Here is a 13,712-nt window from a genome sequence, read left to right as displayed (position 1 = left end):
CAGTGGGAGAGAGGGAGGGAAGGAAGGGAGCAGAGAGAGAGACTACATTGGTGTGAGAGAGAATGGTTGCCTCCTGAACCCCTCCTTGGGTTTGTAGGCCGCCACTCTAACCACTGAGCAATGCCAGTTAGGGCTTCAACAGAACTACATTTATTATTATCTGTTCTTTTTATTTTAAAATATTAACAAAATAATCCCCAAGTTTTTTGTTTGTTTGTTTTTGTTTTGTTAACCCTCACCTGAGGATATTTTTCCATTGATTTTTAGGGAGAGTAGAAGAGAGAGGGAAAGAAAGAGAGAAACATTGATGTGAGAGAAACACATAGATTGGTTGTCTCCTTCATGAGCCCCAACTAGGGCCCAGGCTGGGGAGGAGCCTGCAACGGAGGTACATGCCCTTGACCGGAATCAAACCTGGACCCTCTTTTGTCCTCAGGCTGATGCTCTATCCACTAAGCCAAACCGATTAACCGATTAGGGCAATCCCCAAGTTAAAAAACAACAACTATAAGTGAGCAAAATTTGTCCTTTAGAAAATAAAGAAGCCAACCTTTTTATGAGGCTGAAGGATTGGAATGAGGCATAATAATGAGTTTGCTAACAATTAAAAATTTTAAAAAATACTGAGATTCATTACTGAGTTAGGTTTAGAATCTTCTTTGGTGGATGTATTTTTTTTTAATCCTCACTAGAGGATATGCTTTTATTGATCTTAGAGAAGATGTGAAAGAGAAACATCGATGTGAGAGAGAAACATTGACCCACTGCCTCCCATAGGAGCCCCAAATGGGATCAAACCTGTAAACTTTTGGTGTGTGGGACGACGTTCCAACCAACTGAACCATCAGGTGGGGGCTGGTGGACATATTTGAAATAAGCTAAACATTTTTACTCTAGCATCAGGCAAAACCACTTGTTCCTCTCCTCTAAGACTTGTATATTTTTTTTACTACATTTTTAGTGATTTCAGAGAAGAAGGGAGAGGGAGAGTGAGAAACATCAATGATGAGCCAGAATCATTGATCGGCTGCCTCTTGCACGCCCCCTACTGGGGATTGAGCCCAAAACCTGGGCATGTACCCTTGACTGGAATTGAACCTGAGACCCTTCGGTCCCCAGACCGACACTCTATCCACTGAGCCAAACCTGCTCGGGCTCCTCTAACACTTCTTGCTGGTGGTTGTTTTTCTGCATTGGTCTTTCTTTTTCTTGGAATGGTCAGATCTGAGATTTTTGGATTTGAGTTTTTTGGGGGATAAGTAGGCCTCCTTAGGCCTAGGCAAAAGGCCTTCTAGTACTCCATTCTGGCTCCCTGGAGTTCCACAGCGGGGTCTGTTTTCGGTGCATGTATGACCCTTGGAAGTCTCAAAGGGAGAACTGGTCCGGGGCAGGATTTGGATTTTCTTGGCCCTAGCCTGATACTTAATCTAACTGAAAACTTGGAGGTTAGGAGTTTGGCTGAGTGGATGGAGATTGGGCCCTCAGACTGAAGGGTCCCGGGTACAATTCTGGTCAAGGGCACATACTTCTTCAGGAGGCAACCAATTGATGTGACTCTCTCACATCGATGTTTCTGTCTTTCCCCCTCCCTTCCACTCTCTAAAAACCAATGGAAAAATATCCTCAGGTGAGGATTAACAAAAAAATAAATTAAATGAATAAAAAAGAGTAGGTTAGGAGTTTAGGATACTGTTTTTTAGCTATGGATTACATCTATCTGTAAAATCTATTGTTCCCCAACATTCCACTACCACCACCATGATTTTAGTTAACTCCCAGAATGCTGAGTGAATTTTTTTTCACTCCTGCGCTGTTCAAATTTTCTAAAACAAACATGTTTTACTTCTATGAAATCAACTTTAAAAAATAGACTACAGTTAATTCTTATCTATCTAGAACAGCGGTTCTCAACCTGTGGGTCGCGACCCCTTTGGCGGTTGAACGACCCTTTCACAGGGGTCGCCTAAGACCATCCTGCATATCAGATATTTACATTATGATTCATAACAGTAGCAACATTACAGTTATGAAGTAGCAACGAAAATAATTTTATGGTTGGATCACAACATGAGGAACTGTAGTTAAAGAGCCAGAAGGTTGAGAACCACTGATCTAGAACTAGTTTCATTTGCTTTGAGTAGAAAGGAAAGAGGTAAAAGCAACTTGCAAATTAGGTAAGAACAAAAGTTTATGACAAGATACTAAGATCAAAGGCCCTAGCCAGTTTGGCTCAGTGGATAGAGCATCTGCATGCAGACTGAAGGGTCCCAGGTTCAATTCTGGTCAAGGGCACGTACCTTGGTTGCAGGTTCCTTCCTGGCTGGGCCCTGGTCAGGGTGCATGCAGGAGGCAACCAATCAATATAGTTCTCTCACATTGATATTTCTCTCTGTATTTCCCTCTCTCTTCCACTCTCTCTGAAAATCAATGGAAAAATATTCTCGGGTGAAGATTTTTAAAAAAAGAAAGATACCATAATCTAGGAAAAACCTTAGACAAAAGGTTTAGTCTTGAGTAGGGAGAAAGCAGATGACACATAAATACTGCTGTGTATTCAAAAGTAGAGTTTGACAAAGCAAAAACCCTTTCTAAATATTAACTTTTGATTTGACTCAATAACCCCATGATATGCACATCACTCTATCAAACGGTGGCAAAAGATAAAATTATTTTCCCATGCCTAGAAATAAAATTCAGGAGTAAGTAATCCTCTTCAGTGTCTCTTTGCCCTTTTCTATAGCAGCATAAGCAACCTGTATATGACTCTGCATGAGTTTCTTAGGGAAAGTAAGTTGGTTACTTGTGCTCTGGAATGTAGAAGTAATCTGATAAGTTAGATCAGAACCAATTCCAACATTTTTTAAAATATATTTTATTGATTTTTTACAGAGAGGAAGGGAGAGGGATAGAGAGCTAGAAACATCAATGAGAGAGAAATGTCGATCAGCTGCCTCCTGCACACCCCCTACTGGGGATGTGCCCACAACCAAGGTACATGCCCTTGACCAGTATCGAACCTGGGACCCTTGAGTCCGCAGGCCGATGCTCTATCCACTGAGACAAACCGGTTAGGGCCCAATATTTTGTTTGTTTGTTTCACTCTTCTTGCTCAAGATGAAAGATTATATTTTTAAAGGGCCCTCCTGCTATGTCAGAATATTCTTTTTAAGATGTTAGGAGGCCATTGTCCTGGAAACGAACAGTTTTGTGTGTTTTTTCCTAATGCTGAACCCTCTAGTTCTGGGGTGTCATGAACTAGGCCAGATGCTCAGAAGAAAATGATCAATAATAAAGTGTGAGTTGAGGCCTGGCTGGCATGGCTCAGTGGTTGAACATCGGCCTATGAACTAGGTCACAGCTCAATTCCCTGTCAGGCCATATGCCCAGGTTGTGGGCTCGATCCCCAGTGTGGGGAGTGCAGGAAGTGGCCAATCAATGATTCTCTCTCATAATTGATGTTTCTGTCTCTCCCTCTCCTTTCCTCTCTGAAATCAATAAAAAAATATTTAAAAAAAAATAAAGTATGAATTGATGTATTTTCCTTTGTTGCCAGAAGTAAGGAGTTATGGGGGTATTTGTCATAGGTCTCGTTTTCCTTCACAGGTGTGGAGTTTCCAGAAAAAACAAACAGATCTCCTCATCGCCTTTTATAAGCATAGAATTACAAAGTTAGAAGCAGCCATGCAGGAGGCACGGCAAACAGTGGCCAGCCAGAACAAGTAAGTGACAAATCAAATCACCAGAGAGCTTTTTTCTTGCATAGAAGCTATAGCCCTTAATTCCTATGGTTGCAAAGCCTGAAAATTGCTCCGTATGTGTTTATGTTTATCTTGGGAAAATCAGGTACAGAATTTTTAGTCCCCTCAATCTCTATTTTATTTTCATTTTTCTTCCCTCGAGGGGTCCTCCTTACTTTATAGCTTTCCTTTCTTACTCCCCCGATCAAAAACTGCTTCTTCAGAGAAATCAGATATAGCTTTTTCACAGTGATAAAGACAAGAGACAGCATTTAAAATGTTACCTCTAGGAGGATATATTTTGGAAATCTTAAGCTAAAAGATGAAATCCTTGATGGAAATTTCAGGTATCAACAGGCCAGCGGTTTATGTGGAGAGGAAATGGAATTCTATGTAAACTCCCCTGAAATCATACTAAGTGACTTTATTTTGTCCATCTGATTCTTCTCATCATCAAAACTCTGCCATTGCCTCCCCGAATTACTAGATCTCTGAGAGGAATACCGGCTATGGTGGCAGACATCTCTCCATAAGCATTAACTAGATAATAATCAAAATAATTATCCCATTGACCTACTAGAGCTGATTGTTTTCATCTTTTGCCTAGAGAGCTGTCAGTCTTAAGGAAAGAGAATGGAGAACTAAAGAAATTTCTAGCCATCCTGAAGGTGAGTGAAATTGATTTTCCTTACTATGATTTTCTCTCCTATTTTTCCCATCAATCTAGCAGACTGAATAGAATAGTGTTTCCTAACTTTTTCATATATAACTGATAATGTGTGTGCAAGCACACTGTAGTAGATACATGAGGCCATAGAAGACCTTGGAGGGCTGAAAGGGTCAGTATTTAGCACACTGATAGCCCATCCTTGAACATCAGTGAGTTACAACATACCATTTGGAAAGCTCGCTTATAAAAGAGATTAGAGGCCCAGTGCACAAAATTCATGCACTTGGGGGGGGGGGTCCCCTCAGCCCAGCCTGCACCCTCTCGCAGTCTGGGAGCCCTCGCTCCTTACCACCCGCCTGCTCACTGCTCCTTACCATTCAGATGACTGCTCCTTAGCGCTGCCCTGGAGGCGGGAGAGGCTCCTGCCACCACCACTGCATTCCCAAGCCATGAGCCCAGCTTCTGGCTGAGCGGCACTCCCCCTGTGGGAGCACACTGACCACCAGGGCAGCTCCTGCATTGAGCGTCTGCCCCCTGGTGGTCAGTGCGCATCATAGCGACCGGTCATTCGATCGGTCCACTGTTCGGTCGATTTGCATATTAGGTTTTTATATAGGATATCTATTGTAACTTAAAATTTCTCTTCAAGAATCCCAAGACACCTCAGGACCCTTCTTATGCCTCAAACTGCATTTCCTAGACATTTGTTTCTTCCTAAGAATGTACTCTGTACATATATAATGTTCCTCTTGATCCTGCTCCTGTAACTATTATAGCACATTGTAATGCTGTCATTTTTCTTTTTCCCCCCTATTTCCCCATGTATATTAGTCTACAGGATTCTCAATGTCTTTTTATGAGGAGTTAGAATTTTATTCCCCCAAAGCTAAAAGTTTCCTAAGGAAACACTGCTGCTATTTTTTCTCCTATTGGAAGTCTTAACAACCACAGCTAGCAGACACTGCAGCTTACGTGTCTAATAAGTAAGATCTACAGATTAAGACCCTTGAGCTTCAGTTTCCTTCACTTTCTTTTTTTTTTTTTCACTTACAGGAATCGCCAAGTTGGTACCAAGGAAGCAGGTCGGTTTTATCAGGCCCATTCTACCCTCTTTGAAAATGTCTGTTCTTCCTTGACTCTTGGTTGTAACTCTTGTGTGGGCTCTGAGGTGAAGGAAATGGTTGATGAACTTATCTTTCACTTCTCCAAGAAAGAGTTACTCACTGAAAAGTGCTGAAGTAAAATCTTGAAAGTAATGTTCCCCCTTAACCATCATCTTATGAAATCCTACTCATCCTTCAGAATTCAACTCCCATGTCATTTCTTCTGTCAAAACTTCATTAGCTAGAGTAGGTGTTCTATTATTCATTTATGGAATAAATATTCATTAAGTGACCACTATTTATTAAATGCTGGGTATACATCACCAGTCATTCTAATTGGTAATTGTTAAATATTTTTAATGTTAGTCCTGTATTGGTGGATTAAAAAACACATGGCTCCTGTATTCACAGAAGTTAGCCTAGTATTCTTTCATATTTCTGTACTTCTGATATGCCCATTATAACACTTAAACCTTGCTTTATTATTATTATTATGTCCCCCACTAACCTTTAGCCTCTCAGAGATAGGAATCATATTCTAGTATCTTTGTAATCTCAGTATCTAGGACATATAAGCACTAAATAAATGCTTGTTGGATAGATGGATGAGGGGATGGAGAGAGTGAGGGGGGATGGTGGATATATGAATGAATGGACAGTTGGTTAGATATATGTGAAGTTAAAAGTACGTGGTAAGGCACTGAGGAAAGAAAGAAGGAAAGGAGGACTTCAAAACTTATCATATTGTGGGCAATAAAGGGAAGAACTTAGGGAGTTGGACAGCCAAGGGGGTCTCATATGGAAACTTGGACTCCATATTTTGGATGATACCTGTTAATACATGATAATAAGCAATTTATCCTCAGAGAGAAAGCTATTACTTCTAAAAACAATGATTTGATTTCTCCTCTAATGTGAAATTTCTACTTAGAGATATTAGAGCTGCCTCCTGTTTTTTCCTTGCAGGCCAACCACACCTCGACCGGTGGGCATTACTTCCCCAACACAGTCAGGTAGAGAACTTTTTTTTTTTTTTTTGCCCAAAAATCTGTGTGAGATGAATAAATATCTTTTTCCCATTTGGAAGATGGTTTCCTCTCAGAGACTACAATGTGATTTCCTTAACCTTATGTATGAAATGAGATCATACAACCAGATACCCACTGGCAACCGATTGGCTAGGCAAGAGCATACTATTGATGGAAACTTTTCATTCTGCACTTTATTCCTTTTTAGTTACTCCAAGACCCAGTTGTCAGCATAGCAGTCAAGTGGTCAGGTGAGTAGGAAGCCTACATAGCAACATTAAACTGTTAGCAAAAGTTGGAAGATGAAAGAAATACTTAGATGTGGCTGAGATAGAGACTAAGGAGACTTTAGGTCTCTGCAAAAGTTTAATGCCAGGTTTGTTTGTTTTGTTTTGTCTCACCTTATACAGCCGGTCCTCCTCAGTGGAGTCTATCCCTTATAGAGTGGCTGGCTTTAGTAGCAGCGTGGGACAAGTAAGTAAAAGTTACCTTCTCTTTCTAGACGAAGATTTATTTTTAATTTTTATTGATTTTAGAGAGGAAAGGAGAGGGCAAGAGAGAAACATCAATGATGAGAGAGAATCATTGATCAGTTGCTCCTGCACACCCCATACTGGGTATTGAGCCCACAACCAGAGCACGTGCCCTGACCAGGAATTGAATTGTGACCTGGTTCATAGGTCAGTGCTCAATCATTGAGCCACACCAACCAGGCTAGTGTGAGATTTCTAATGCTAAATGAAAGCAAAGATTTAAGGCAAGAATATTAAACTTGCCGAAACCGGTTTGGCTCTGGATAGAGCGTCGGCCTGCGGACTGAAGGGTCCCGGGTTCGATTCCGGTCAAGGGCATGTACCTGGGTTGCGGGCACATCCCCAGTAGGGGGTGTGCAAGAGGCAGCTGGTCGATGTTCCTCTTTCATCGATGTTTCTAACTCTCTATCCCTCTCCCTTCCTCTCTGTAAAAAATCAATAAAATATATTTAAAAAAAAAAAAAAAAAGGAACAAACTTTAAAAAAAAAAAAAAAAAAGAATATTAAACTTATGTGATTTTGGCATAAGTTATCTGAGGACATCCTAGACTTTTCTTTTGGCAGCACAGACCTGAAGTTGGAAGCTGCTGCAGAGAACAAATAGGGGTGAAATAGTGGAAATGTTCAAGCACTAAATTAAGTTAGTCATATGCATTTTGGAAGTAATATAGTGTGGACTAGATATCCAATCCAGGAGAACAAAATGTGCTTCAATGTGTAGATATAGAGAAATGGCAAGGAATATGGAAGCCAGAAAATTAAGGTACGTTTATTAATGGATGTTTATTATTTGTCCATCAGGGAGCCAGAGGCGTTCAGGGAAGGAGCACTCCCAGCGACTCTTATACTGGTGAGGGGGAGAAAAAAAAGGTGTCAGAAAACAAAATATTCTGTGCATACACCAGCAGATTTCTGGTTTTCTGTGTATAATATAATGCCATTTTATTTTGTTTGTTCCAGTGATTCCAGATATCCACACATAAAGTATTACTTTTCAAATAATGCTATTTCTATTCTCAAACTGATAAGGGGGAAAGAAGAGGTTTGAGTGATAGAAAGTCATTGAAAACCTCATCTAGTCAAGTGGATAACTTGAATAAAATAATTGACTTGGATTTTTAAAATTGCCACAAGATGGCAGTAGAAGTTAGGCTTAAAAGGAGGGTAACTAGATGCTGATTTTGTTAGCCTACAGGATATCTGGCTGCTTCACTGTGTATTAAACATAAATATTTTCCTGTGAAGAAATATTTTTGTTCCACCCACTTTTCTCTTCCCCCTTAAAATTACTGTTATTACTATTTTCAAGGGCATTAGAGAATACTTATCAGAGATTTCCCTTTCTTTCCAAAAAGGCGATTTGAAATTTGCAAATCTCTTTAGAATAACCATTTTTTAATTTCACCAAAGTCTCTCCTCAATTGTTCCATACTTATCTCTTTGAAGAATGTAGGTGTCCTAGCAAATTTACTTTTTTTAAATATATTTTTTATTGACTTCAGAAAGAGGAAGGAAGAGGGAGAGACAGAAACAACAATGATGAGAGAATCATTGATCGGCAGGGGGTTGAGCCCACAACACAGGCATGTGCCCTGACCAGGAATCAAATCGTGACTTCTTGGTTCTTAGGTTGAAGCTCAACCACTGAGCAACACTGGCTGGGCTAGCCAATTTATTAATGGTAATTTTTATAGTAATATTCCCTCTTTAATTTCTGATTTTAGTTATTTGAGGCTTCCTTATTTTTTTCTTGGACTGTATGACTAAATACTAAATGTTAATGTTTTGTTGATCACTTCAAAGAACCAAAGATAGAGCAGAAATTAATGAACTAGGGAATAGAAAATAGAAAAAATCAACAAAACCAAAGTTGGTTTTTTATATATATGAAAATCTTTGATCCCTAGTTCCTTTTCCCTGGCCCTGAGTATACCTGAATCTCTTCTCCAGTCTATGGATTATCTCACAGGTTCATTTTTGTGCTTTCTAGAAACCCCTTCACCAGCTTCCACTCACAGCCTATCATACAGGTGAGTAACACTGTGCTTCCCTTCACTTGAGATCTGCTCACTGGGACACTTAATTTTTTTAGATTTAAAATATCTTTTTATTGATTTCAGAGAGGAAGGGAGAGAGTGAAACATCAATGATGAGAGAGAATCACTGATTGGCTGCCTCCTGCACACTCCACACAGGGGATCAAGCCTGTAACCGGGCATGCACCCTGACAAGGAATTGAACTGCGATTCCTGGTTCATGGGTCAATGCTCAACCACTGAGCCATGCTGGCTGGGCTCAATTACTTAATTTTATTCTCACTTGCAAGTAGGGTCCCTGGCTTAAATGTATAGGTTCTTTCTTTACATATCCTTTTTACCTTTAGCTTTCTTTTTCTCTGCTGATGCTTTTATTTCTCCTCCATAGAACTTCATCTGCCTCTTCTGGACTGGGGATTTTTTCTTTCAGACCATCCCTGAATAGTGGGGATTCAGGCCACATACAAGTACTCACCCCCAACAATTCAGGTAAGTTAAATAATATCCCTAAAGGATTGTAGCTTCAACCACTGGCACATAAACAGTAAAATGAAAATTTTCAAGGCAAAAAGAAGTTGAGGATCTTCCCACAAAAGAGCACTGTCTCCAGTTTAATGCTTTAATATTCTTTAATTTATCCAATTTCCTTCACATGGAAGGGAGGCTTTGAATTTTGCCTAAATAGCACGCATCCTGTCACCAGTTAAGTTCTGCTATTTATTAAACTGTCCCCCCCTCCCCCCTTTGAGATCCCTGTTTGAACATTGCTAGGAGCTCAGTTCTGAATGAGAATGATAAAGTCAGTATCTTATACCCATCATTTTCAAAAAGGTACCTCTGCTACCAGTCCTCTTGATAAGGGGCTGTCATCTTCCGTAGCTCACCAAAATCTTTATATTGTTTCTACATCTTCCTACTCATAAACTCAAACCTCTCTGTCCCCACTCCATCCTCACAGAAAAAGAATGGACCATCCCTAAATAGTGGGGATTCAGCCACCTTTTAAATTGCTTAGCAAAGAGTCTTTTCCCTTCTGAGCAGTGTTCCCAGATTAAGAACTACCCTGATCCACAAGTAACACTACCAAGGAACTGCTCAACGAAGTTATCTTTCACCATTCTGTTCTAACCTTCAGGTCAGAGGGAGAATAGAAGCGCACTAGAGAGTCTTCCTGGTTTTCAGCTACCAGCCCTGCAGGTGAGCCATGACTAGTCTAACTTGTCTGAGTATGAAAAATTCACAGTTAGGCCTGCACGTTAGACACATTCTGGTCTCCTGTTAAGGTGGTAGAATGTACCCAGTGGAGAATGACCTGGGTTTCAAGTGTGGTAACAATATGTACACAATTTTCCATAATGGTCTCAAGTTTCAAAGAGTCTATTCCACTATCAGATTAGCTTCCTGGTTTGAGGCTTAAAAAAATTAGGTCACATAGTAGTGAAAGGCTTTAAACTGAGAGATTTTGACCAAAGTAACTAAGTTTGTGGACACAGCTGACATTCCCGTTTCACCAAAAAAAGTATTCTTGATGGAATACATCTTTTGCATAGAGGTACTGCTAGAACTAGGAAAACCATGTTTATTTCTCCTGAGATAACGAGTAACATTTTATAAATTTATGGGACTATCATTCTGATCCAGGCAATGAGGGGAAAAGGGCGTGGAAACGAGGTTTGTTAAGGAGCTCTGTTCAATGAAAAGTCTAGGCTTGCCTTTTAAGTTAACTTTTATGGCGCTGGTCTTGAGGATATTTAAGCCCTTTCTCCGTATCAAGCTCCTGGTGACCCCAAGGAATTACTAAGGTAGATAAATATTTTGCTCTCATATTCCAAAAGTTCCTTTTATTTCCATCAGCAGGAAATTAGGGTCTACACCCTAAGAGACAAAACTGGGAAAATAACATCCTGCTCTAAGATCCTCACAAATGGAGGGATTATCCTACAGATGAGAAAATAATTGAAATGTATAAACCATCTACAAAGATATGGGCCCTAACTGTAAAAAACCATTTATGAAAAAGTTGAAGAAAATTGAATAAGGAATTATTAACAGGTTGTTTTTTGGGGTTTTTTGGTAGGTATAGTGCTATTGTGGTTATATTTTTTAAAATAGTCTATCTGGCCCTAGCTAATTTTGCCCTAGAGCATTGGTCTGAGGTCTCGGGTTCGATTCCAGTCAAGGGCACATACCTCGGGGCACATACCTCGGTTGCCCATCAGGGTGTGTTGGGAAGCAACCAGTCGATGTGTCTCTCACATCGATGTTTCTCTCTCCCCCTCTCCCTTCCACTCTCTAAAAATCAATGGAAAAATATCCTCAGGTGAGGATTAACAAAATAAAATGAAATTAAAAATAATTTATATTTTGGAGATACATACTAAAATATGAATGGATAGAAAGTTAAGTGATTATCTGGTTTTTGCTTTAGTATAATATAGTGGAGAGGCGCAGTGAGAAAGCAGAAATGAAAAATGGGCCTTGAGTTGTTTGTTGAAATTGGGTGATGGGTACATGTGAGTTCATTATACTACTATACTTTTGTTTTAAATTTCTATAACAAAGTTTTTAAAGAAAGAGTTATTGAAGAAAGTGCCACCTCCCTGGAGGCATAATTCTGCCTCCCTGGTAATCATCTGTGGGTATTATGTTCTGGGTCTTCTAAAATAGAAGTCTTATCACCACCAGATAATATCACACTGAAATATCACCGTTTCATAAGTAGCGGTAAAGCCTTTGATGTCTCAAATCTTAGTTTGGAAAAGTTATCATGCAATGGAGAAAACTATGTGAAAGCAATGGTGGTGGTTTGCTGTCCTAATGAATTTCATAAAATAGCTTGAGAGGTCCTTATTTGCCCTTTTGGTTATAAACATCCGTATCTGCCTTCTCTCTTCTGCTGCAGACTCTCTACCAACAAAGGCAGATGGGATTAGCCAGGGGGAGAGAAGCATGGACCATTCCCAGATAGAACATCTTCAAGGTCTGATCTATACATGCTACTGAAGGACAGACTAGCAACCAATACCCATTAGGCATGATGGCCTTAGGAAATGTACCCCTGGCTGGTTTCATTCTGTACTTTCTATCTTTACTATGTATACCCTATATTACCTCCTTAGAAAGTGGTTAGGTATTATATAAGGCTAGTGCTTCAGGAAGATTACATTTCTCCCACAAGACATCTTATTTCCTACAACTTGAAACAAAGGTTATAAAAACATCTCATCATCCTTAGGGGTGGGGATAATATACTTATTAACTAGGTTTTACTTCTGGATTTCATTTTCTAGTTTTGGATATATTCTCCCATTGCCAATGTTAACAAGTAACAATTCTGTTCCCTGCCCTAATTGATTAAACTTTTTTTTTCAGTTTGCCTATTGTTTCCTCTATGCCTAGTTATTATTAAATGTTTATTTTCCTTTCTGTCTGATAATAGTTGGAGACAAGATGTTCAGCTTACTAAAGTACATAGATAATAAAGACGTCCTTTCATTGCTATTGCAATTCTATTAGTATTGCAAGCTCTAGAATGGTGGAATGGGCAAAGAACACTACCACTGAGATCAATTATTTATTGTTCTTTGGGTACTAAGGGGTAGAATTAAATGGGTAGGCCACAGGCAGGCAGGCCTTAAGCAAAAATATTGGGGGTGAGGTAAAATAGCAAGCATCTGCCAGAAATAAATAGGTCTTGGGAATGACCTTGTAGATAAACTAAGATGCCATTACCCTTTCTGGAACTCTGGATTTATTTTTAAAGGCATTTCCAGACACACCTCATCTTCTGAGCAAGAGCCTGTGCTGTAGCAGGTGTAGGAAACAATCTGCCTAGTAATACTGATCTACTGCCTTTCAAAGTTCTTTTTTTTTTTTTTTAAATATATTTTATTGATTTTTTACAGAGAGGAAGGGAGAGGGACAGAGAGCCAGAAACATCGATGAGAGAGAAACATCGATCAGCTGCCTCCCGCACACCTCCCACTGGGGATGTGCCCGCAACCAAGTCACATGCCCCTGACCGGAATCGAACCCGGGACCCCTCAGTCCGCAGGCCAACGTTCTATCCACTGAGCCAAACCAGTCAGGGCTCAAAGTTCTTTTTTATTAATATTATTTATTGATTTGAGGGAGAGAAAGATACATTAATTTGTTGTTTCACTTATGCATGCATTGGCTGATACTTGTATGTGCCCTGACTAGGGGAATTGAACACGTAACCTTGGTGTATCAGGACAACGCTCTAACCAAATGATCTACCCAGCCAGGGCAAAGTTATTGTTCTTTTAATTTACCTCAATATATCTTGCTGCTTCAAGAATAAATAAAATTTATATTAATTCAGAATGTTAATGTATTTGGTTACATTAATCTCTAAAGCATAGAAGTGGCAAAGTGGAGGAGAGAGAAACAATTTTATTTTTGGCCTTTTTATTATTCTAGCAGTCTGGGGCTACCACTCTTATTTCTAGATGGTTAACTCATTGATATCATTATACCTGACCCCCAACTGATGAAAACCATTCTTAAACATCAATAAATTCAGTTAAAGACCATGATCCCTCTGCCCTCAAGACAGATCCTATAAAGAGAGGGAAAAGTCTC

At 39.7% G+C, this 13,712-nt stretch overlaps 1 protein-coding gene across 1 annotated transcript in view; it reads left to right on the top strand.

Moving 5' to 3' along the window:
* Positions 1-13,002, top strand: part of RNF212B (ring finger protein 212B) — a 27,222-nt gene extending 14,220 nt beyond the window's left edge. The window contains exons 4-14 of the mRNA XM_023763706.1: positions 3,604-3,719; positions 4,345-4,405; positions 5,461-5,489; positions 6,477-6,523; positions 6,747-6,789; positions 6,949-7,012; positions 7,873-7,921; positions 9,062-9,101; positions 9,496-9,596; positions 10,243-10,304; positions 12,010-13,002. Of these exons, the coding sequence (XP_023619474.1) occupies positions 3,604-3,719; positions 4,345-4,405; positions 5,461-5,489; positions 6,477-6,523; positions 6,747-6,789; positions 6,949-7,012; positions 7,873-7,921; positions 9,062-9,101; positions 9,496-9,596; positions 10,243-10,304; positions 12,010-12,075 (678 nt within the window). The 3' untranslated portion in view covers positions 12,076-13,002. The remainder of the gene's footprint in view (positions 1-3,603; positions 3,720-4,344; positions 4,406-5,460; positions 5,490-6,476; positions 6,524-6,746; positions 6,790-6,948; positions 7,013-7,872; positions 7,922-9,061; positions 9,102-9,495; positions 9,597-10,242; positions 10,305-12,009) is intronic.
* Positions 13,003-13,712: the final 710 nt, after the last annotated feature.

The sequence above is a fragment of the Myotis lucifugus genome, unplaced genomic scaffold (assembly GCF_000147115.1).
Source record: "Myotis lucifugus unplaced genomic scaffold, Myoluc2.0 scaffold_297, whole genome shotgun sequence".
NCBI lineage: Eukaryota > Metazoa > Chordata > Mammalia > Chiroptera > Vespertilionidae > Myotis > Myotis lucifugus.
Note: the sequence above shows the minus strand (reverse complement) of the source record. Positions and strands in the feature narration are given on the sequence as shown.